At 40.6% G+C, this 21,733-nt stretch overlaps 1 protein-coding gene across 1 annotated transcript in view; it reads left to right on the top strand.

The window, feature by feature from the left end:
- Positions 1 to 235: 235 nt before the first annotated feature.
- Positions 236 to 21,733, top strand: part of EVPL (envoplakin) — a 45,106-nt gene continuing 23,608 nt past the window's right edge. Inside the window, exons 1-7 of the mRNA XM_077251799.1 lie at positions 236 to 390; positions 12,604 to 12,703; positions 13,107 to 13,261; positions 15,571 to 15,694; positions 17,300 to 17,422; positions 18,117 to 18,155; positions 20,510 to 20,671. Coding sequence (XP_077107914.1) covers positions 314 to 390; positions 12,604 to 12,703; positions 13,107 to 13,261; positions 15,571 to 15,694; positions 17,300 to 17,422; positions 18,117 to 18,155; positions 20,510 to 20,671 — 780 coding nt within the window. The 5' untranslated portion in view covers positions 236 to 313. The remainder of the gene's footprint in view (positions 391 to 12,603; positions 12,704 to 13,106; positions 13,262 to 15,570; positions 15,695 to 17,299; positions 17,423 to 18,116; positions 18,156 to 20,509; positions 20,672 to 21,733) is intronic.

Raw genomic sequence — 21,733 nt, 5'->3', positions numbered from 1 at the left:
ACTTCTAAAACATACGTAATTCTCCTAATAAATATGTCATGAATAGTATTGACAATATGCTCTAAAAATGGGACACTCTCCCTGGGTGGGGACATCTTTCTGTCCTACACAACTGGTTTAGCAAGTTAGATGCACATTCTGCTCTCATTGCCCAGGCTAGAAGTTTTGGGAGGAGCTTGCTGTTTCTGTACTGTCCTGTCTCACATACCTCTTCTTCTCTGCTTGTCACTGTCAGGTTCTCAGGTGCAGCGAACACTCGGACAAAGGCTCCAGGACCGCCGGGAGGGACAGCAAAGGGGGCAACAGCAGCACCATGTTCAAGGGACAAAGCAAGTCACCTACCAAGTCACCCACCAAGTCACCAAGCAAGTCGCCTTCAAAGTACAGCAAGTGAGTCTGGGGTGCAGGGTGGTAATCCAAATTGTATAAGTAGTGATGGCGGAGAACTTTATTGCAATAGGCCTGTGACTGGTCCTCACGACCACTAATATTCTGCATTCTACTGCTGGTCTGGTATTGGCATCTGGTTCCCCATAGCCAATCAATTCAGGAATCCACATTTTATTTTATGTATTTATTCATATTATTATTTAATGTTTAGAATGAAGTTGACATTGCTTTTCATGACGATGTACATATGTATGTAGCAAAACTGAGTGTGTTATTTGGCCTAACTGATTGTGAGATAGTAAAGTGATGTCTGCGGTATCATGTAGGACCGAATATCTAATACATAATCCGTATCCGAATACACTGATGACAATGGCATATTCAGCTGCTACAATTTTTTTCATTCTTCTCACAATTCAGAAGGTGAAGATGTCAATTCATTATTGAAAAAAAAAATAAAAATAATGCAGAAGCGAATTACAAAAAGTGGCACTTATAGTCATTCTGATCATTAGAACACTACGAATCTTCTGAAAATGAATGTTCCCAAATAGTTTGGATCTTTTATTTACATGTCAGGATGGAAATGTGTACAGAGAAACAAGTCACAGCTTATGAATTGCCCGAAGCAAAGGGGTTAATTCCATTGGGCTGCTGTGATTCAGGACAGTATTGGGGTGTTGTCTGAATGGAATGGTAAAGGTGACACTGAAATTAGGCGGTGACAGGATGCTGTGAAGAACCAGAATAGCAGGTAGACAATGAATCAAAGCCAGTAACACCCACCCAGTCTCCCGTATCCAACCTGTTCGAGGAGCTTGGACCACATAGCCCTCTTATTATATATATTGTATCAGCGTATCACTGTTAATCATGGTATCTAAAACAATCTGGCGTGAGCCAAATCTCTCTTATATGCTAATATTATGCTACGCTGTATCTTGAGGCAAAATGTGAGCCAGCCTGTTTAGCTCAGCATTGTCTACAACGACTGCTATTGCCAATTTAGCTTTGAAAAGTACACAGTCTATAGGGGCCTTCAGCCTTTGGATGTAAGGAAGAATGCTTCTATTCACTGTCAGCAAACAGAGATCTTGGCAATGGTGGAGAATTTAAATATCATTGGTATTAAAGATTTTCAGAATATTTCATGCTACAACAAGCAAGCTCAATTCTAGGATCTGAGTCATTAATTATAACAATATACAATTTTATTTATACATAGAAAAAACATCTTTTTGTATTTGCAATAAACGCAATTTTAATAAAAGTTTTTTTGGCCATATGGGTACATACATTTTATGATCCACAAGGTGCAAAAAAGAGAACAGTGGCCGAAGGCTATGGTCAGGATCATATATTAAAATTAAAGCGGAAAACCAATCAAGTCGATTGTATGCATGATTTATCAAGTAACAACAAGATGGAATGACAAATATATGATCTTATTAAAAAGATTTTTGTAACTGGTACTTTGTATCTCATAATAAGCAAGCTCAATTCTAAGAAACCACTTTCAATAAAAAAGACAAAACTATGAGTAAGATCATCTTCAGCAATCTCAGGGCACGTTTCGTGGTAGATTTTGTAGATTCACCATCTAAATTTATCAAGAGCGGATGATTTCCGTGGTGTAACTCTTTTCACTGAAGCTTGATACCTTGAATTACCTACTCTGATCTGCAGTAATGGATCAGAAAAGGACATGCACTTAGGACATGCACTTAGGACAGACACTTAGGACAGGCACTTAGTTTACCAGAACGGACAGAAGGATACAGGCTTCACGCAGACCAATTAGGCATAACAACTGATACGCCGGATGACTGTGAGTGATCCCATAGTAATTCATGGGGTCATTTCCTTCTTTGGTTTCCCTCCAGAGTTTCTGGACCATGCCAGAGAAAAAAAAACATCAGACGTCCAGACGAATGGAAGAGAGGCCTAAAAGTAAGACTTGACATGATAGACATAAAGGTGCTTTCTTTGAAGCTAAGACATGAAGAGGGGTTGGTTCCAACTCCTGAGTGGCTCAGACAAAGCACACTAGAGTGTGTTCGAAACACGTTGCCTATTCCCTCGTGCAATATGGAATCTATTTTTAACGTACACCAAAAATTAATTATTTTTTAAAGGAGTTAGAACCAACCCCCTCTTCATTTCTTGGATTCATCATGTTTGGTCATAACGGAATTCCGTGAACCTACAACCCTTGAACCAAAATGGTGAGCTGTTTTTCCAAACCCTTTTTTGTACTAACTTTCTTTGAAAGGCATAGCTGCTATGTTCTGGACCCTGGTGCAACAGCTAAACCTTGGTCCGTCACCTAAATGCCAATGATGGCACGTAGCATTGTATCTAGTGATAGGAGATATAGCGTCTATAAACCTAGTATTCATTTGCATAGTGAGAAAGTGTTGCCTAATATGACTTCCTTATAGACCTGTACTATTAAATATGGACAAATGGAAAGGGAGGAAAAAAATGGTACCAATATTCAACCTCTGCTAGCGCAATGATGCTTCATGGAAAAGCTTTTCTCAACGAACCCATGGGATCCTGAGTGTTCACCAGTAAGAAAGTCTGTACAAATGTGTCAAAAAAATAGAAAAAAGGTGGCACTCATAATCCCTTTAAAAATCCTCTATTGTATAGCTTCTAAAAGATAGATGCAGGAGAATGATGTGGACACTTGTTGGTTTTGCGCCTCCTGCGCTTCAATGGCCGTTGTCCACCAAGTGTCCACATCATTCTCCTGGAAACATGTTTTAGAAGCTATACAGTAAAAGATTTTTAAATGGATGGTGAATGCCACATTTTTTCTATTTTTTAGATCTATCTATTAAATAACCACCTTATCTCACCGAGAGGCGGTCAGACATACATTGTCCTGTATCAGCTACTGCATAGAAAATAAATGGCCATTCAATACAGTATAACATTTTCTGGGTCCGCTAAAACACTAGCTGCTGATTCTTGGTGGTTCCAAAAAGTGATCAAGCTTAAAAAAGGGTGGTCCACTCCAAGACCACACCTTTATGCTCTTATCTAAAAGGTTAACCCTTTTGATGCTAGTTATGAGTAATATGTTTTTTTTTTGCTTTATACAACTACATTTTTTACATCTTTTACTTTAGCTTCCCCTGGAATGGGCATGCTGGGACTTTCAGTTCTGTAATACGTTGAGGGTCACTACCTGTCATAGACGTCCTTGAATAACGTAGGCTGCACCTTGAGATACCATGTAAACACACTTTATTCCACAATTAAAGTTTTTTTTATTAGGGTGTGTTTGTATGCTGCAGATTCCTGAGGAAGGTTGGGGCAATAAAGAGAATAATATAAGCTTTTTTTATGTAATCTTCTCGGGACATGGGAGATTTGGATTAATGCAGTCAAAAGTCAAATAAATATCACTTTAATTGCTTTGCATATTTTTTGCCTTTCGGAAGACATATCTAATATTTGCATCCTATTTGCATCACATTGCTCTATATTTTTCTTCTACAAGTTTTCTTCAAAAGCCCTTGAGCTAGAAACTGGCCAGGAATTCAGAATATTTTGTGCTCTCTTGGCTGTTGGACAAGGAGCATCACGTGGCTCTTCTTCTGATTCTCTCTTTGTAAAACTATCTCCTCCTAACATTAGTCGATAAGTGCCGCCTTCAGTCTTGACCTCTTGACTGGAATAAGTCAATTCCCTTTAGCTGGATTTGAAGGGCTACAATCAATTCAGGTGTGGCTGAACTAAGACATGAGGAATTATTGGTTCTTCAGCACAAAAAGAGCCCTATATGCCTGGGTGCGGAGGTATACTAAGGCACCATAGACTTCTATAGGGTTGTTGTCACAGGGTTACCGCAACAGAGCAAAGCCAGAAGCTCCTACTCCAGCGTCTGTTTGCTCCTACTCCAGCGCTGAGAAGAAGCACTTCTCCATCATATTAAATGTGTTTATTTCTTCTGGCAGAACGAGGTTAATCGGCCATGTTGGAAATCCCTGTTCTCAGTAGTGCTCGGTTAGCCACTCCCTTCCACTTTATAATCTGGGCTCTGCTGCTAATCCTTATCAGAGCTAGCTTTATTGCTGCATTGCTAACGGAGGGAAAGGAGTTGGTATGAGAAGGAGAGCCAGAGGAGTTATTAGTGAATGTTGTTTGGTTTGTACGCGTGGTAATTCCCTATCCTTCTCTATTTTGGCTTTTCTCTCTTCCTGCACACCCCGGTGCACTCCTCTGTTATATGTGAGTTGATAGTTTGTGTGTCTGGAATTTTCCATTAACCCTTGTCTGTGTTGCCCTGTTTGTTGGGTTGGTATACTGTGGTGCACAGAAGCGACCCCTCTTCCCTGGGTGGGGGAAGAGAACAGACTGAGGGCTAACTGAGAAGATAAGGCAAGGGCGGAGGCCCCAGCGTCTTCGTCATCTGAAGTATCCCGGGGAACAGGGTGCCCCCTAGTGTTAGGGTCAGGAAAGGAGCCCCTGGTCTCAGGTCAGCTATGTTGTGACAGTTGTGTATTAAATGTAATGGTACCACAGGACAATCTTAGGCAAAATACAATTTGAAATTGTATTTTGCATGAGACTCACTGGTGTGCTCTGCCATTGTTCATTTATTGTTTTATTTTACTTTGTAGGTGTATTTTTCTTATTATATGAGCATGTAGCATTTAGAACAGGGGTGCACAATCTGCGGTACTCAATGCCATTCTGTGCGGCCCCCAAACTACTGGTAACAGACGTGCTTGTCTGAGTGCAGCTACTAGCATGTAGTTTCCATTGCAGAGAAAAGAGGACTGATATACAGGTACCTATGTGTCCCCCATAAATATTAGGAAAATGGGGTTCCTTAACACCTGTTTGGCACCTTGAAATGTGTTAGAGGTGATAGTCTATATATGTGACTCTCTCCATTAGTTCATTTTACAATGGAGGGGGGCGAGCCACATGCACCCATTGTCTTCTCATCTCTCATGTGCTAACTGGGAGAAAAGGGCTCCCATATTCTTCTGGACTCCTACCTATTAGGTATTTACATATATACTTTTGCTATGCCAGAAATGTCTCAGCTGCTAATACTCCTTTAAGTTTTATTGCGGCCCTTAGAAGTTTTCAATAAGTCAGTTTATTTAAGTCTGTATTTCATTCTCATATATTATATCTTATATTATTATTTTGTAACTTTTGGGAGAATGGTTGCTTCAATTGAATAGAGAATGTGACAATATCCCTGTAATTCAAAGGATACAATCACTCCTAACAATTTATTTTTATTTTGCTTCTATGTGTCCATGAACTACTACATATCCTTTTCATTAATTTGGGTTTCCATTTTTAATTGGCTCCTTTAAAATTTGTGCACGTAGAAGTCCATTAGATTAAAAGAGTGTGACCAGTTATGGTGTTAATCTTTATGAGGTTTATTTCTTCATCGCCACTGTTAATATTATTGTATGCTATTTAACCCCATTACATGTCCTGTTATGGCACTTGGACATCACAGGGGAACCCACCGCTGACCAACATATTAGATTTGATGGCGGAGCTCTGGACAATCTCCTGCATATTGCAGCACCAGCATTGTACATAAAATCTTACAAAGTCGTAGATTGTCCTGAACTGCAGATTTAACCTTCTGCAATGCAAAAGTGCAAAAGGAGAACATCCCATATGCATAGACCCTTTCTCTGAATTGGCCCCCTGTACAGTAGTATGTCCCTGCCTCGAAATGTGTGGCTGCCTTCAGAGTCTTGCCAGAGGTTACAGCAGTATGTTGCATTACTTACATTTCTCAATGATTAATGGAAATGTTGGGTAGTTATCACCTTGAGGATGAAATTCACACTTTGCGAGTTTTGTTTTGGCTTGTAGGGCAGAACCAACTCTAATTATAACCCTAGTTGCAACCCAATACTAAAGGCAAAGGATTTGGGTTTCAGAACAATATATATAATAAATAATAATCTAGCAATGGACATGAAATACACTTGTCATCTGAAGTGCACACGGCGCTGTATAGTGAAGGCTAAGGTGTGGCTTTTAGGCTTGTCCCTTGAACCACAAAATATGTATGATCCAGTTTGACAGTAAGTCACCCAGCCTGTGATCACACCCTTTCGCACTGCTGGCCACAATAAACATGTAGCAGCCTCACGTTTCCCCCAGAGCTTGTTACCTTTCAGCATTCTTGCGTACACGATAGGTGGGAACTGTGGGATGGACTGGATTTTGCTTAGAGCCTTCTTACTCTCATTACACATTATGAATTTTATTGCTCTTCTCTCTAAGAACAAGTTACACTCTGGGGAGCCGCACTGCTCCTAGTTTTTCAGTTCCCTACTGTGTGTTCTGAAATACACCCAATGGCAATAACAAGTTAGAGGGGCTTTTCAAGCTCAAAAGAAACTGCAGCCATCAATCTGTGTGACTGCAGTTTGCTAAATCATGACAGTGTGCAATTTGCACACTGTCACAATCACTCTCTATTCTCATTGTTAGTAGGCAGTCATGTTACCACAGGTTTGAAATTTGCACACATAAAGTCACATTGCGACTAGATTCTCATCTGCTTCTCTCAATAGAATACTTACAGAAGCGGATGAGCCTTTAAGCTCAGACACCCCCCCCCCAAAAAACAAAAAAAAAAAAAACTTAAATGATTAAAAATTGTAGAGCACAAGTAGATTGAAGATCATTAGAGTAACATGCCAACTTTATTTGGGATTTCCAAAAAAGATTTGTCTATCATGACTTCTAATAATAAGCAATGAATCTCTGGTATGGTAAATTGTTTACGTATTTTCAGTTTTCAGTTGAGTGACCAAAATAATACGAGCTCTACAATCTGGTAATAAAGCCCTGGTCTTGTTTGTTAGATATGTCGCATAGATTACATATAGCAAGGATACATATCTTCATGTTATCATCTGAGACACAAGTGACACTCAGCTGTTCCTTCCAGGTTATTATATCATGTGAACAAATCAGCAATGATTCATAAAGTGCCGTATGTCACGGACTGTTATAAAATGTTGAGAAAAACGTACTGACGGAGGGAACCTTTCAAGTTGTGATGTTTCCTTTTTTTGCTGAAGTTTGTCTTCATTAGTGTTCTAGGAGGTATTGCTTCTCCTTATGGAGACAGACAAGATGGTGTGGACCAAGCAATGTTCCAGGGGAAATTATGCAAATCAGTTTTTATCCAAGAGGGAGAAAGCTACCTCACTAGTGCCAATATGCAAATAAACTCCCTTCCAAGAAAAATCTTGCTTCATACAGCCAATAGTGAATACCCTAGTGAATGCCACTAGAGACAGTTTTCTTCCTCTTGAAGAACTAATTTGCATAATTACACTAAAGAGACATGTTTTTATTTCCTTTTGAAAGAGAGCTAATCTGCAGAATGACACTAGAGAACCAGCTTTCTTCCTCTTGGAGATGAGCTAATTTTAATGATGCCACTAGAGGGCTAGCTTTCTTTCTCTTGGAGGAGAGTTAATTTGCATAATGGCATTTGAGAACCAGCTTTCTTCCTCTTGGAGGGAAGTTAGTTTGCATAATGGCACTAGAAAACCAACTTTCTTCCACTTGGAGATGAGCTAATTTCCATGATGGCACTAGAGGGCCAGCTTTCTTTCTCTTGGAGGAGAGCTATTATGCAGTGTGCATTATGGTCAAATAATTAAAGCAGGCCAACTGACCCCTAACATCTGCAGTTAGATCAAAGATTGAGTTGTTAGTTTTTAGCATTCCCAAATCTTTTGTTCCCTTCCCTGATGATGAGAGAGACCAGTGCCTTCTACCTCTACCTATGACACCCAGTGCCCATGTGCTCTTGGCCCATCTGACAATGCATGCTTAAAGTAGTGATAACTGAATGGTCATTTGGCCAATTGCTAACAGCCTACAGTGGATGGCCTGTTTAGAGGGTAACTAAAGTTTCGACCTAGGTTTTAAAATTTTAGGCCCTTTAATTACCTGCAGATCAGTGTGGGTCAAGGTCTTGAGACCCCAACAATCGCTCATAATAACTCTGAGAAGTGCGCAGCTCAATAGGCAGACAGCTCCTGCGTGAGCGAGTATGGATTCAATAGAAAGGCTTAGGCTGTGCACTCCTGAGAGCTTTCCAGTGATTACTGTGGGTATCAGGACCTAGACCCCTACTGATCTGCAGTAAGTTAAAGGGCCTGAAATATAAGAAATACGTGAAAAAGCTAGAATCTCTAAGCTGTACATGTTCAAATTCAATCTGACGATCACATTTAGGGACTTGACTGTGCTACAACCATGGTCAAATACTGCAGGATGTGTCTTTCTGTAGCGTTTAGCTCCATTTCCACCTACAAGTGGATATCCAGTACTTGAAAACAACGTGTTTTTAAAAAAATGAAGGAGAAAGATATTCCCATCGTCATTATTAGATGTATGATTAAAGTTCGAATAAAGATTACATAATTGATGGATTTGTCCAACAATCTAATGTGTATGAAAAGCTTAAAGGGGAAATATACTTTCAAGTAACTTTTCAGAATAGGCTGTCATTTATGTTTACACAAGAAATAACACAATTTACAGCCATTATGAGTCTTGTAACCTGCATTTCTGACCAGTTTTCCCCTCTGCAGGTTCTATCTCTAATGTACAATTGACTGTAGGTTGGTGGGTGGAGACTAGCTGAATGAAGTCTCACATATACAATACAAACACATAAATTGATCTCTGCGTTCTCTGTGCAGAAATTAAATAGCATTACTGAGCCATGTAGCTGTGAATCCAGAACTAGGATAAACTAGCTAGAGTCTGCAGAATCTGATTCTCACTCCTTCACCCTTCCCCCTCTCCATAGACTTCTTGAGTAATATAGATTTGAGTTGCTTTTATCAGAGTGAATGATGAATTCAGGAGGAAAGGGACAGAAGAATAAGTGGCTCATAAGTGGAGAAAGACCCATATTTCTCTGATAAGATAAATTACAAAAGTTTCTTATATTCGCTTGTACTATTGATTTATGCAAAGTTTTTTTTAAACAGTATTCTTAATTTAGTTTCAATAATTTTTATTTTCAATAACATATCAGTTGAACAACAGATTCCCTTACAAGGGAGTTCAGTAGGCTTCAAACTAAACAAAGAGAAAAAGCCGTACATACATTAACTCAGATTACAAAAATACAAATATGACGGGACAAGAACATGGGGGGACATAAAAGAGGGAAAAAGGGGAGGGAGATGAGATTTTGCACTTTACTTCGCGGTAAACTGCAGCATATTTACAAGACAAGATTATACTTTGTTCCGTTGTGCGAGTTCCGCCTTCCACCTCCCCGCACCCCACCCAACACAGGCTCAACCCCAGTGTCATCGGAATCACTCACAAGATAATGGAATCTCATATAGATAAAGTAAAGGTTTGTTCAAGATTCGAGTTCGTGTTAAGATCCATCCATGGTTTCCAAATTTGGTAGAAGGTCTCCCACAAATCTTCCCTAGTCGCATGTATACGTTCATATAAGAGGATTGAATTCATTTTATCTCTAACTGCTTGGACAGAGAGGAATGGCGTCCTCCAATTGGTAGCTATATGTAGCTTAGCGGCCATAAGCAACTGGCTTATCAGCCTGTGGAATTTGTTAGAGAATCCTGGGTACTTAGCTCCCAAGAGGAATGCGGTCGGGTCAGGCTGTATTGCCCCGCCATACATTTTTTCAATTATGAATCCTACTTCCCGCCACAAGGTCGAGACTATCGGACATTCCCACCAAATATGCTTCATATCTCCCACTGCGTCACATCCTCTAAAGCATTTATCTGAAATGTTGGGGTATATAGTGTGGAGTTTACTTGGGACTTGGTATGTTCTATGCATGACCTTAATGGATGTCTCTGCTAGGGAGGCTTGATGACTACCCCTGGAAACTGTGTCGCAGCATCGCCTCCAATTTTCCAAAGTTAATTGGATACCCAGATCTTCCTCCCACTGTTTCATGTAATGTAGTTTGTCAACTCCATGTGCCGCATTGAGAGAACTGTATAGCAGAGAAATGGTTCCCCTTCCCAGTGGGTCATTCATACACCTCTGTTCAAAGTTAGTCGCGCGAAAAGGGATTTTATGTTGTAGAAGCTGTTCCGCGAAATGGAAAACCTGATAGATACGAAAGGTTTCATTAGCGGGTGGATTGTGCTTATGTAGGAATTCTTGTCTAGATAGAATTATATTAAAGGGTGAGCAAAGGTGTTTTAGTGTGGTGATTCCATTAAGTTTCCACCAAGCAAAAGAACGTGGGTCAAGACCCGGTGGGAACATGGGGTTACAGAAGAGGGGGGTCAGAGGGGCGGACTTAGATTGGAGTTCAAATTTGAACCTTTCCTTCCTCCAAAGGATCAGGGAATGAGCTGTGAAAGGTGCTGTAATGTGTAGACCTTTTGGTAGTTTTTGTGTGGACCACATAAGGCCAGGCAAGGAAAATGGTAGCAGGAGGGACGATTCCAGGTCAACCCATCTCGGAGCATAAGTGGTAGCACAGGCATTAGTCAATTGTGCCAGCTGTGCCGACTTGTAATACAATGTAAAATTAGGCATGGAAAGCCCCCCCAACTTTCTGTGTATGAACATAGTTTTTTGACGGATTCTGGGTTTTTTTCCCTGCCAAATAAATTTTGATATCATAGAATGGACCTCATGTAAGGTCTCATGGGGCAACGGAATGGGGAGAGAGCGGAATAAGTACAGAAATCTAGGCAGAGAGACCATTTTAATTGCATGCAGTCTGCCCAACCAGGTCAACTTCATGGCAGACCATCTGGTTAAGTCAGCTCGGAGATTTTTTATTAACGGGAGGTAGTTCCACTTAAATAAGGTCGACTTATGAGAGGTAAGATTGACTCCGAGATAAGTTATATAGTGTTCATTTTTTACAAATTTGAACTGGGAGATAATATTTGTTTGCATGTCCTTAGTGGTGTTAAGAAATAGAGCTTCGGACTTGTCAACATTAATTTTGAGTCCTGATATAGACTCAAATCTTCATAGAACTGAAAATAAATTTGGGAGAGTGATAAGTGGATTGGACAAAGTCAGCAATAAGTCATCCGCAAATAAACTTGCCTTATATTGCGAGTCAAATCCTGCAGGCCCAAGTATGTTCGGGTTAAGCCTTATTGCCTCAGCTAGTGGTTCCATGGCCATGGCAAACAGGGCTGGAGAAAGTGGGCAGCCCTGTCTTGTCCCCCTTTGTATGTTGATAGGAGTAGGTCTAGTGGACGGGAGTTTCAGGTAGGCTGTAGGGCTGTCGTACAATAGTTGGAGGTATGTAATAAGGGTGCGAGGGATGCCAACAGTATTCTTAATTTAAAGGGAACCTGTCACCTGAATTTGGCGGGACCGGTTTTGGTGGGACCGCAATATTGGATTGAAGTTCATTCTTTGTCCTCCGGAGTACACGCCAGCGCAAGGCAATATTGCCTTGCGCTGGCGTGTACTCCGGAGGACAGAGAATGAACTTCAATCCAATATTGCGGCCAGCATGCAGCCAGCGGGTAAGGAAAGGGTGAATCAAACACCCGAAAACCCCGCCCATATGACCCAAAACCGGTCCCGCCAAATTCAGGTGACAGGTTCCCTTTAATTCTGAAAGTTATGATAAGAGCCAAGTACCACCCTCCATAGGTGAGGGTCCCAAAGCTGAAACTGCGCCGCTCATTGTATATAGCATGTGGTGATGCCATAAGTGTATAAAATGTCAATTAACCCAATATTGTTTTTCATTTAAATACTTTATGACTTGGCACTACACTTTTGAAGTTTCATGTTTAAAGGTAAAAACAAGTTATTACCTTTCCACAAGGTAGGTGATAACTAATTAATTGATAGATGGGATTGCGACCGCAATGATTCACAGAGTGGAGAATTTTTATCCCCATCACAAAATAGACCAGCAAGTTGGATGCTTGACTGACACTTCATTCATTCTCTTTGGGGCAGCTGGGAAAAAAAAGTCAAGAGTAGCTCTCAGCAGCCCCATGGAGTATGCATAGTGGTGGTTGACTGTGCGTAATGCTTCTTCATTCTAAAGTGGATAAAAGAGACTCATCATGCTGATCTGTGCAGGTTCCAGTGGTCGGATCCCCACAGATCAGCAAGTTATCACTTATTTGATGGATAGGTGATAACTTGTTTTCACTGGACAACCCCTTTAAATGTCATTTTTCTTTTCTCTAGAGCGACTGCCAATGAACTGGCTTTGTTGATCTCTCGCATGCAGAAAAATGCAGACCAAGTAGAAAGAAATATTTTGGAGACTCACCAGAAGCTAAAGCAGGTATGAACATGACTTCTAAAAATGCACCACGGTCATCAACTTGGGTAATAATTCTGTTTTAAAATCTGAAATTGTCAAATCTGAAATCAAATTTTGAGAAATGTCTACCAGAGTAGAACCTTGGCTGAAGGTAAAATTGTTAAAAAACCATAGAAAATGTTATAAAATAACATCATGAGTATCAATAATGTGCAACATATACCATAAACACCATTCTACAGTAAAAAGAGAACACATTAAAAAATTTACACACAATCTTACATTATAATTGGTGGAGAAAAAGTTATTGTATCTCATCTCACAGGTCACTAACTAACCTTAGGTTCCACCACACTACTGAAGTCATTCACTATAATGGGGTCATATTCTAAATCCACAAGATAATATTTATTTTTCTTCTTAGGATGCCAGTAATTACACTCTGAAGAAGTCATTTGTACATCAGCAAGAGAATGCAAAGAACCTAAAGGACTCTGAGCTCCTGCTTAAAGATCTTTTCCTTGATGTGGACAAAGCAAAGAAATATGGCCACCCACAAGCCGAGGAGATAGAGAAGGAGTAAGTAAGAAAAAAGGAGGCCATACGTAAAAGACCAGAGTTAATGGAAATAGCAGATTTCGACTATAACGATCACCTTCTGGCTGGATGGCTGAAATGAACGATCGTTCGTCTTGACTGGTGAATGTTCATTCAAAACCCCAGTCAAGACAGATTTTTCAATCTGATGATCATAGAATCATAGAATCATAGAATCATAGAGTTGGAAGGGACCTCCTGGGTCATCTGGTCCAACCCCCTGCTCAAAGCAGAATTTACTGAATCATCCCAGACAGATTTCTGTCCAGCCTCTGTTTGAAAACTTCCATTGAAGGAGAACTCACCACCTCTCGTGGCAGCCTGTTCCACTCATTGATCACCCTAACTGTCAAAAAGTTTTTTCTAGTATCTAATCTGTGTCTCCTCCCATTCAGTATCATCCCATTGCTTCTAGTCTTTCCTTCTGCAAATGAGAATAAAGATGACCCTTCTACAATGTGACAGCCCTTTAGATATTTGTAGACAGCTATTAAGTCTCCTCTCAGTCTTCTTTTCTGCTAAACATTCCCAAATCCTGCAACCGTTCCTCATAGGACATGGTTTGCAGACCGGTCACCATTCTGGTCGCTCTTCTCTGAACTTGCTCCAATTTGTTGATGTCTTTTTTAAAATGTGGTGCCCAAAACTGGACACCGTATTCCAGATGAGGTCTGACGAAAGAGGAGTAGAGGGCAATAATGACTTCACGTGATCTAGACTGTATGCTTCTGTTAATGCATCCCAGAATTGTATTTGCCCTTTTTGCTGCTGCATCACACTGTTGACTCATATTCAGTCTGTGATCTATTAGTATACCCAAGTCTTTTTCACATGTGCTGTTGCTTAGCCCTATTCCTCCCATTCTGTAAATGCTTTTTTAATTTTTATTGCCCAGATGTATTACTTTGCATTTTTCCTTGTTAAAAACCATTCTGTTAGCTGCTGCCCACTGCTCCAGTTTATTTATATCTTTTTGAATCCTCTCTCTCTCTTCTGTAGTATTAGCTATCCCTCCTAGCTTTGTGTCATCAGCAAATTTAATTAGTGTACCCTCAATTTCTTAATCTAAATCATTGATAAAGATGTTGAACAACACAGGGCCCAGGACAGAACCCTGTGGTACCCCACTTGAGACATTCTTCCAACTGGATGTGCAACCATTTACGACCACTGTTTGGGTCCGATCACTAAGCCAGTTATGAATCCACCTAACAGTTGCCTTGTCCATTCTATACTTAGTCATTTTTTTCAATAAGGATGGTGTGAGTTACTTTGTAAAATGCTTTGCTAAAGTTAAGATATACTATATCTACAGCATTTCCCTGATCCACCCAGTCAGTGATTCTGTCATAGAAGGAAATTAAGTTAGTTTGACATGACTTATTAGTTACAAAGCCATGCTGACTCTGGTTAATCACTTTAATCTTATCCAGGTACACATACATGTTGTTTAATAATTTGTTCAAAGATCTTTCCTGGTATGGAAGTCAGACTCACCGGCCTATAGTTCCCTGGGTCCATCCTCTTCCCCTTTTTGAAGATAGGAATGACATTTGCCCTTCTCCAGTCTTCTGCAACTTCTCCTGTTCTCCAAGAATTTACAAAGATTATGGAGAGTGGTTCAAAACTTCTTCTGCTATCTCCTTCAGTACTCTTGGGTGTAATTCATCTGGACCTGGAGACTTGAATTCATTTATGTTAGCTAAGTGTTTCCTCACTATCTTTCTGTTTATAGATATCCTGGATTCTTCTACTCCTTTAATAGAACAGTGAAGATCAGTTGATGCTACATTTCCTTTATGAGAGAAAACAGATGCAAAATAGGAATTTAAAAGTCCGGCCTTCTCAACATCCTTTCTTATCATTTCATCATTTTCATCCTGTAAAAATCCTATAGCATCTTTGACTTTTCTTTTACTTTTGACATATCCCCAAAATCATTTTTTACTGCTGTAAACTGATGTAGCTGATCTTCATAGATGACCTATAAATGATCGTCCTGTAATCCAGATCACAATGGACATATATGGCGGCATTGAACAGCACCATTCCATAATGTAATCTGGAGTTATGTGTGACGAATAATTGTTGAACAGACAATCGTTTTCTCGTTGGCCGATTTTCATTCAATGCATATGGCCTTCAAACCATAATAAAACCTTAATTGTTGAGGTCCAATTAGAAAATTGAAGTGAAAAATACTGTAAAATAGGCAGGATGGTAATTTACTAATATTTATAAGACAACTTCAGATACCATAGCTATCTTTTCTTCTTACACTTTGTCTCCAGCATCCGCCAGCTCCATGAGCGACTTACTGGTGAGTGTGCAGAATACAGAGAAGTGTACGAGAAATATAATATCTCGCCACCTGAGCCAAAAGTCAACTGGCCACAGATCCTAGCCATGAAAAAGGTATACTTGGAAATCCTTTTTATACATTTTTCTTTGTCCGGTCATTAGCTACAGGAAATACAGTGGAACATGAAATATAACAAACTATAAAATATAAGAAAGTGCAATAAACATGATCTTACTTAGAAAGTCCTGTCCTCAAGGACTTACATTATATGATAGAAAGGAGAAATGGAGTTGAGTGTGAAAGCTGCTACATTTGTGTAAAATTATGATTTTATTTTTATTTTTTTTAATCTGAGTTTTCAGTTTGCTTTTAAGGGTTTAAATGATAGAAAGGAAGCTGATATGTTAGGAAGCTTCAGAGAATAAGAAATACATCTTAGACACACTGGTCCACATTTATCAAAAATGGTGTAATCCTCAGCACCAAATCCTTAGGCTGCCGTCACACTATCAGTATTTGGTCAGTATTTTACATCAGTATGTGTAAGCCAAAACCAGGAGTGGAACAATCAGAGGAAAAGTATAACAGAAACATATGCACCACTTCTGCATTTATCACCCACTCCTGGTTTTGGCTTACAGATACTGATGTAAAATACTGACCAAATACTGCTAGTGTGACGGCAGCCTTAGTGTATTCACTTCAACTCTCAATCCACACTTATCAAATGTTGGACCGTTGTGATATATTTGCATAAGATTTCTCAATGTTAGATAAAAACCTGAGCCGATGTGACGTACGTCACAAGTGGCTTTTTTAATTGATACTCTTTCCTATGTTGCAAAAAAATGTGAGACCAATATGTCAAATGTCACGTGTTATGGTACAGTTTTGTTAAATTTGCAACTTTTCCTGCATATTAAAAAAAAGTCACTACGTAAGTGTATTTGTTGCACACCTTTTTTAAGAAAGCCATAACAGTTCTAGAATATGTGACTTATTTTTCTAAAATTTATGTAGAAATGCAGTTCTAGATATTTTGTACTTAACCACTCTATTTCTCATCATTTTTATGTTTTGGCATACCGTATATTCTAAAAAATGGTGTAATAGATGATATAATATACTGATAAATTTGGCATTTACATATCAATGAAATGACACAATTTGTGCAAACGTTTTTGCCCAAGCGCAATGATAAATATCTCCCAGTGTGAGAAATGGACAAAAGAAGAATATAGAAGGCCTCGAAGATTACGTGTGGGGCGGTATCAGGAGAGTTGGTCAGAGGTGTATGGAGGTGACATTGTCAATGTTAATATTAGGAACTGAATTGTACAGAAAATGGGTAGGCAGTGAGTGGCAGAGATTAATAAGTGTAGATGGAATGGGGGAGAAGGTCATGAATTAAGAAGGCAACAAAATAAGATGTGGCAATAATCTGCAGAACATACATGGGATATAATAAGGGAATGTAAGAAAATTTAGGTTGATTTGAGAATGAGAACAGAGTAGATTCAAGAAATATGAGCTGGCAGGAGGACATCATCAAATCGGTAGTTATCCTGAGGCAGCTGACTTGTGAGTCTGGGGAAAGTATGGACACGATTACTGTTTGTGTGAAGGAACCAGATATGGTGCCGTGTGGAGAAGGTGTGTAAGTTACACATAACCATGCTCTATTACTGCATTTTATATCTATTTGATTCCATTTCCAGAAAGCGATCGATAATGCTACGTATGGACCAAGCCTGGCAGATGTGGAACGTCAAATTGCTGAGCACAACCTTCTGCAGAGAGAGATTGATGAGTATGGGACAGACATCCGCAACCTCCCTCAGGTAGTTATTCCTCATTATTGCAAGTTAATACATTTTCCTTTAACAAGAACTAACACCCATACCTGGAATACTACAGAATATTAATTTAGCGTGAAGCTCATGGCAACAGAATTTCTTTATCAAGCTGATGCAGGTTTAGGCCTTGGGGTGTCATTAGTCCTGGAGGATGAATCTCCAATGATAGGACATTGATAGCTTATTTGGTAGATATGTCATCAATGCTATTGGTTGGAAAAAAACCTATTTTTACCAGAATATCATAGTAATTCAGCTGGTAGCCTGGATTTGCCATTTTTATATCAGGAGGAAACCATTAGCAAATTCTATGGTGCTCTCTGATCATTCTACTGGACAGAAGGAACATAGATCAAAGAAAAGCAAAAAGTGAATGACCAACTCTCCATACCAACTACATGTCCAGAGCACTTGCACGATCAGGGTCTTCTACGGCCTCTTAGTTTTGCAATGTAGTTTGCGTGAGTGACCCTGAGCTATAGCACTAATGATGCAGGAACTGTCTACATCAGAATTCTGAGATTGTGAGGGAAAACATAAAAATTGGAGCCTCACATTAAAATCGCTATTATATTCATGTGTCAGAAGAGCTGGTTATCGGTATATATTAAAATACGCAGAGGGACAACATTTTTTTTTTGCTTTCAACTGACGTGGATTTTATTTTTTGATCTTTCAGGATGAAACTGCTGTTAAGAACCAGTACCGTAGCCTGCAGGTAAGGTATCACTCTGCAAATGCAAAGTGATTTGTTCTTGTCATCTACAAAAGCAACATTTTAAAGGGATTTTTCAAGACTTAAATATCGACCATTTGTTAGGATAGTTCATCATTCTGTGCTGATTGATTATCAATTATACATTTAGAAGGATGGAGCCCATTTTTTCCTGACACAGAGTTCAAAATCCACAGTTAAGACACAGATTTAAGAGATGATATGCTGACTGTCTGTAGCTGCCACTAGAGGGAGCATGGAAGCTTATTGCATACTGTGCTATAACAGGGTAGCGAATGGAAACAGAGGCACAGGTGGTGAAGTGCACATTTGTTTATTGAACTTATTGTGGAACCACGGGACCACTACCCCGGGAGCTCCGAAGGGGGCATGACTAAGCAGGGCAGGCAAGTACTGCAGGTAGCGTAGAACGAGACAGGAGACAGGCAGCTCAAACGGGTAGCGGGTAACAGCTGGTTCGGAGAGAAGCAGGTAGTGCAGGCATAGCTCCAGAAGACAAAGGAAGCACAGAGAGTACACTGAGGAGACAAACCAGAATTAGCGAGTTTCAAGCTGAACATAACACACAAGAGCCAGGAACCTGAGAACTAGCAACAGGAAACACTTGTTGCTCAGGCAACTCCCTAAGGGCAGAGGTGCCTGAAATAGTACGAGACACTCAGCCATTGGCTGAGACCTATTTTTGAAAATGGCGCGCTGTCTCTTAGTGGCGTGCCAGGAGACCTGTGGGATGCACGCAGCGTCCAGGAAGCAGCAGCAGGAGTAGACAGCACGAGACGTGGAACGGAAGCCCCAGGAGACCGTCGTCCCCACCGGGTACAACGCTGAAGAGGCGGCCTCAAGGACACAGGTGTGGACTGGGAAGCAGGCTGGGGCAGTGGTGCTACAAACAGAATGCTCTATGCTCCCTCTAGTGGTGGCTGTTGGCAGTAAAAATGTCTTTCTAAATCGGGAAACGTTTCAGTGGATTTGGAGTATTGTCTCAGAAAAATAGAACCCCAGTATTATGAAGATACATTAAGAAATTAAAAAGTACATAATTTAGGACCTATTTCAATTAAAGAACCAAACAATATATTATAGATCCTGTCACCAAGTCAAAAGTGTCCAGTTTTTGCTCTTAGTTTATTTCTGCTGCTCCCCTAAGTTTTCCATTTTCTTTAAACCTGCTATTCTAGAGAAATAGGCCTCTTTATTTAGTGCTAATTGTTATGGTCTTTATCGAAGAGCATTGCTCACAGGGTAATAATGAATAGTACCCTAAAGACAAGCCCCCCGAGAATCCTGTGAGCAACACCCCCTTGGTAAAGACTAGGGTTGAGCTAAACGGATCGGACATTTTCAAAAATCACCAACTTTCAGCAAAGTCGGGTTTCATGAAACCCGACCCGATCCCACTGTGGGATCGGCCATGCGGTCGGCGATCTTCGCGCCAAAGTCGCGTTTTATATGACGCTTTCCCCGCCATTTTTTCAGCCAATGAAGGAGTGTGGGCAGCGTGATGACATAGGTTCCGGCTTGCTTTCTGCGGCGTCACAGGGGGGAGAGAGGAGGAGAAGGTTCCCCATTGACTTGCATTGGGTTTCGTGTTTCGGTCGATCCCCAACTTTGTGCGATAATCGGCCGATTTCACTCGACTCGACTTATGACAAAGTCGGGTTTCGCGAAACCCGACTCGATCCTAAAAAAGTAAAAGTCGCTCAACCCTAGTAAAGACTATAACAATTACTAGGGTTGAGCGAAACGGATCGGACATTTTCAAAAATCGCCAACTTTCAGCAAAGTCGGGTTTCATGAAACCCGACCCAATCCCACTGTGGGATCGGCCATGCGGACGGCAATCTTCGCGCCAAAGTCACATTTCATATGACGCTTTCCCCGCCATTTTTTCAGCCAATGAAGGAGTGTGGGCAGCGTGATGACATAGGTTCCGGCTTGCTTTCTGCGGCGTCACAGGGGGGAGAGAGGAGGAGGAGGAGGTGGTTCCCCATTGACTTGCATTGGGTTTCGTGTTTCTGTCGATCCCCAACTTTGCGCGATAATCGACCGATTTCACTCGACTCGACTTATGACAAAGTCGGGTTTCGCGAAACCCGACTTGATCCTAAAAAAGTAAAAGTCGCTCAACCCTAACAATTACCATGAAATAAAAAGACCCTTTTATCTGGAACCGTATGGCAGATTTAAAAAATAAAAAAAAACGGAACATTCAGTGGAGCAGCAGGAATAAAATAAGAACAAAACTGTCCAATTTTGACCTGGTGATAGGTGCCGGATTCCTGAGATTTTAGATTTCTGCATTGTAAAATAATCTGTAGCATTATTGCTGACTACAGGAAGAGTCAGCATGGCGGGGCCGGCACCTGGGCAGCTTGTACAACCACCTGCATGGATGCACAAAGGAGCTGCTCTACCTGAGTGATGAACAAAACAAGATCCTTAAACAGGACTGGAGTGATCAAATCTCTGATCTGCCTAGCACCCGCAGGCAATATGAGGTAAGCCCCTATCAATCAAAATGCGATATGTGGAATGTACGATAACTCATACAATGATTATCAATTCTGTTAAGGAGTTGTATATCAACAAATTCTTCAAAGTGGTTCAAGTGGTTCATAAATATGGCACAAAATTAAAAAAATGCTCTTCATTTTTCTTTTCCACTGTGTGTTTGTGACTTTTTTAGTGCAAAAAGTCGCAAATCCTTTACAAGTTGCACATTTGTCTAAAAATGTGTCAAATCAAAAACCGGCGCAATTATTTCTCCAGCAGCGATTAAAGTGAGATGCGCCAAAAAAATGCGACATTTGGTAAAAATCAGATTTCATGAAACTGTCAAAAGACATAAAAAATAGTGCAACTCTTATGCTTCTTTCACTCTTGCATCGGTACGGGTCCGTCGCTAAGCGTCGGCACGACGTACCGACGCACGTTGTGAAAATGTGGCACGACGTGGGCAGCGGATGCAGTTTTTCAACGCATCCGCTGCCCATTCTAAAGTCCGGGGAGGAGGGGGCGGCGTTCCGGCCGCACATGCACGGTAGGAAATGGCGGATCCGACGTACGAAAAAGCATTACATTGAACGTTCTTTCGTGCCAACGGTCTGCCAAAACATGACGGATCCAGTGCACGACGGACGCGACGTATGGCCATACGTCGCGATCCGTCGGCAATACAAGTCTATGGGAAAAAAACGCATCCTGCGGTCACATTTGCAGGATCTGTTTTTTTCCCAAAACGACGAATTGCGACGTACGTCACACGACGCAAGTGTGAAAGAAGCCTTAAAGAGAATAAACAAGAAATACTAAAGCCACTAAAAAGAGCAAATTTAGCCCTCACACACGAGACTAATGTTAGCCGCACCCGCCAATATGGATGGGTTCGGCTGACACTCTGGTGAGTATGGGGACTGAAAATCAGGGGAGATGTCAATTGAATATGTCTGTTTTCAGACTAACAGTGTCATTGTTCTCTTGGAGATAAGCCCCCCATCAGAAATGTCTGTCGATAGCTTTTTTGTTTGTGTAGAGAACAAATGGAAATCCCATATGGGAGA

The sequence above is a fragment of the Ranitomeya variabilis genome, chromosome 4 (assembly GCF_051348905.1).
Source record: "Ranitomeya variabilis isolate aRanVar5 chromosome 4, aRanVar5.hap1, whole genome shotgun sequence".
Classification (NCBI taxonomy): Eukaryota; Metazoa; Chordata; class Amphibia; order Anura; family Dendrobatidae; genus Ranitomeya; species Ranitomeya variabilis.
The sequence above is the reverse complement of the archived record's forward strand: the minus strand, read 5'-3'. Positions and strand labels throughout refer to the sequence as shown.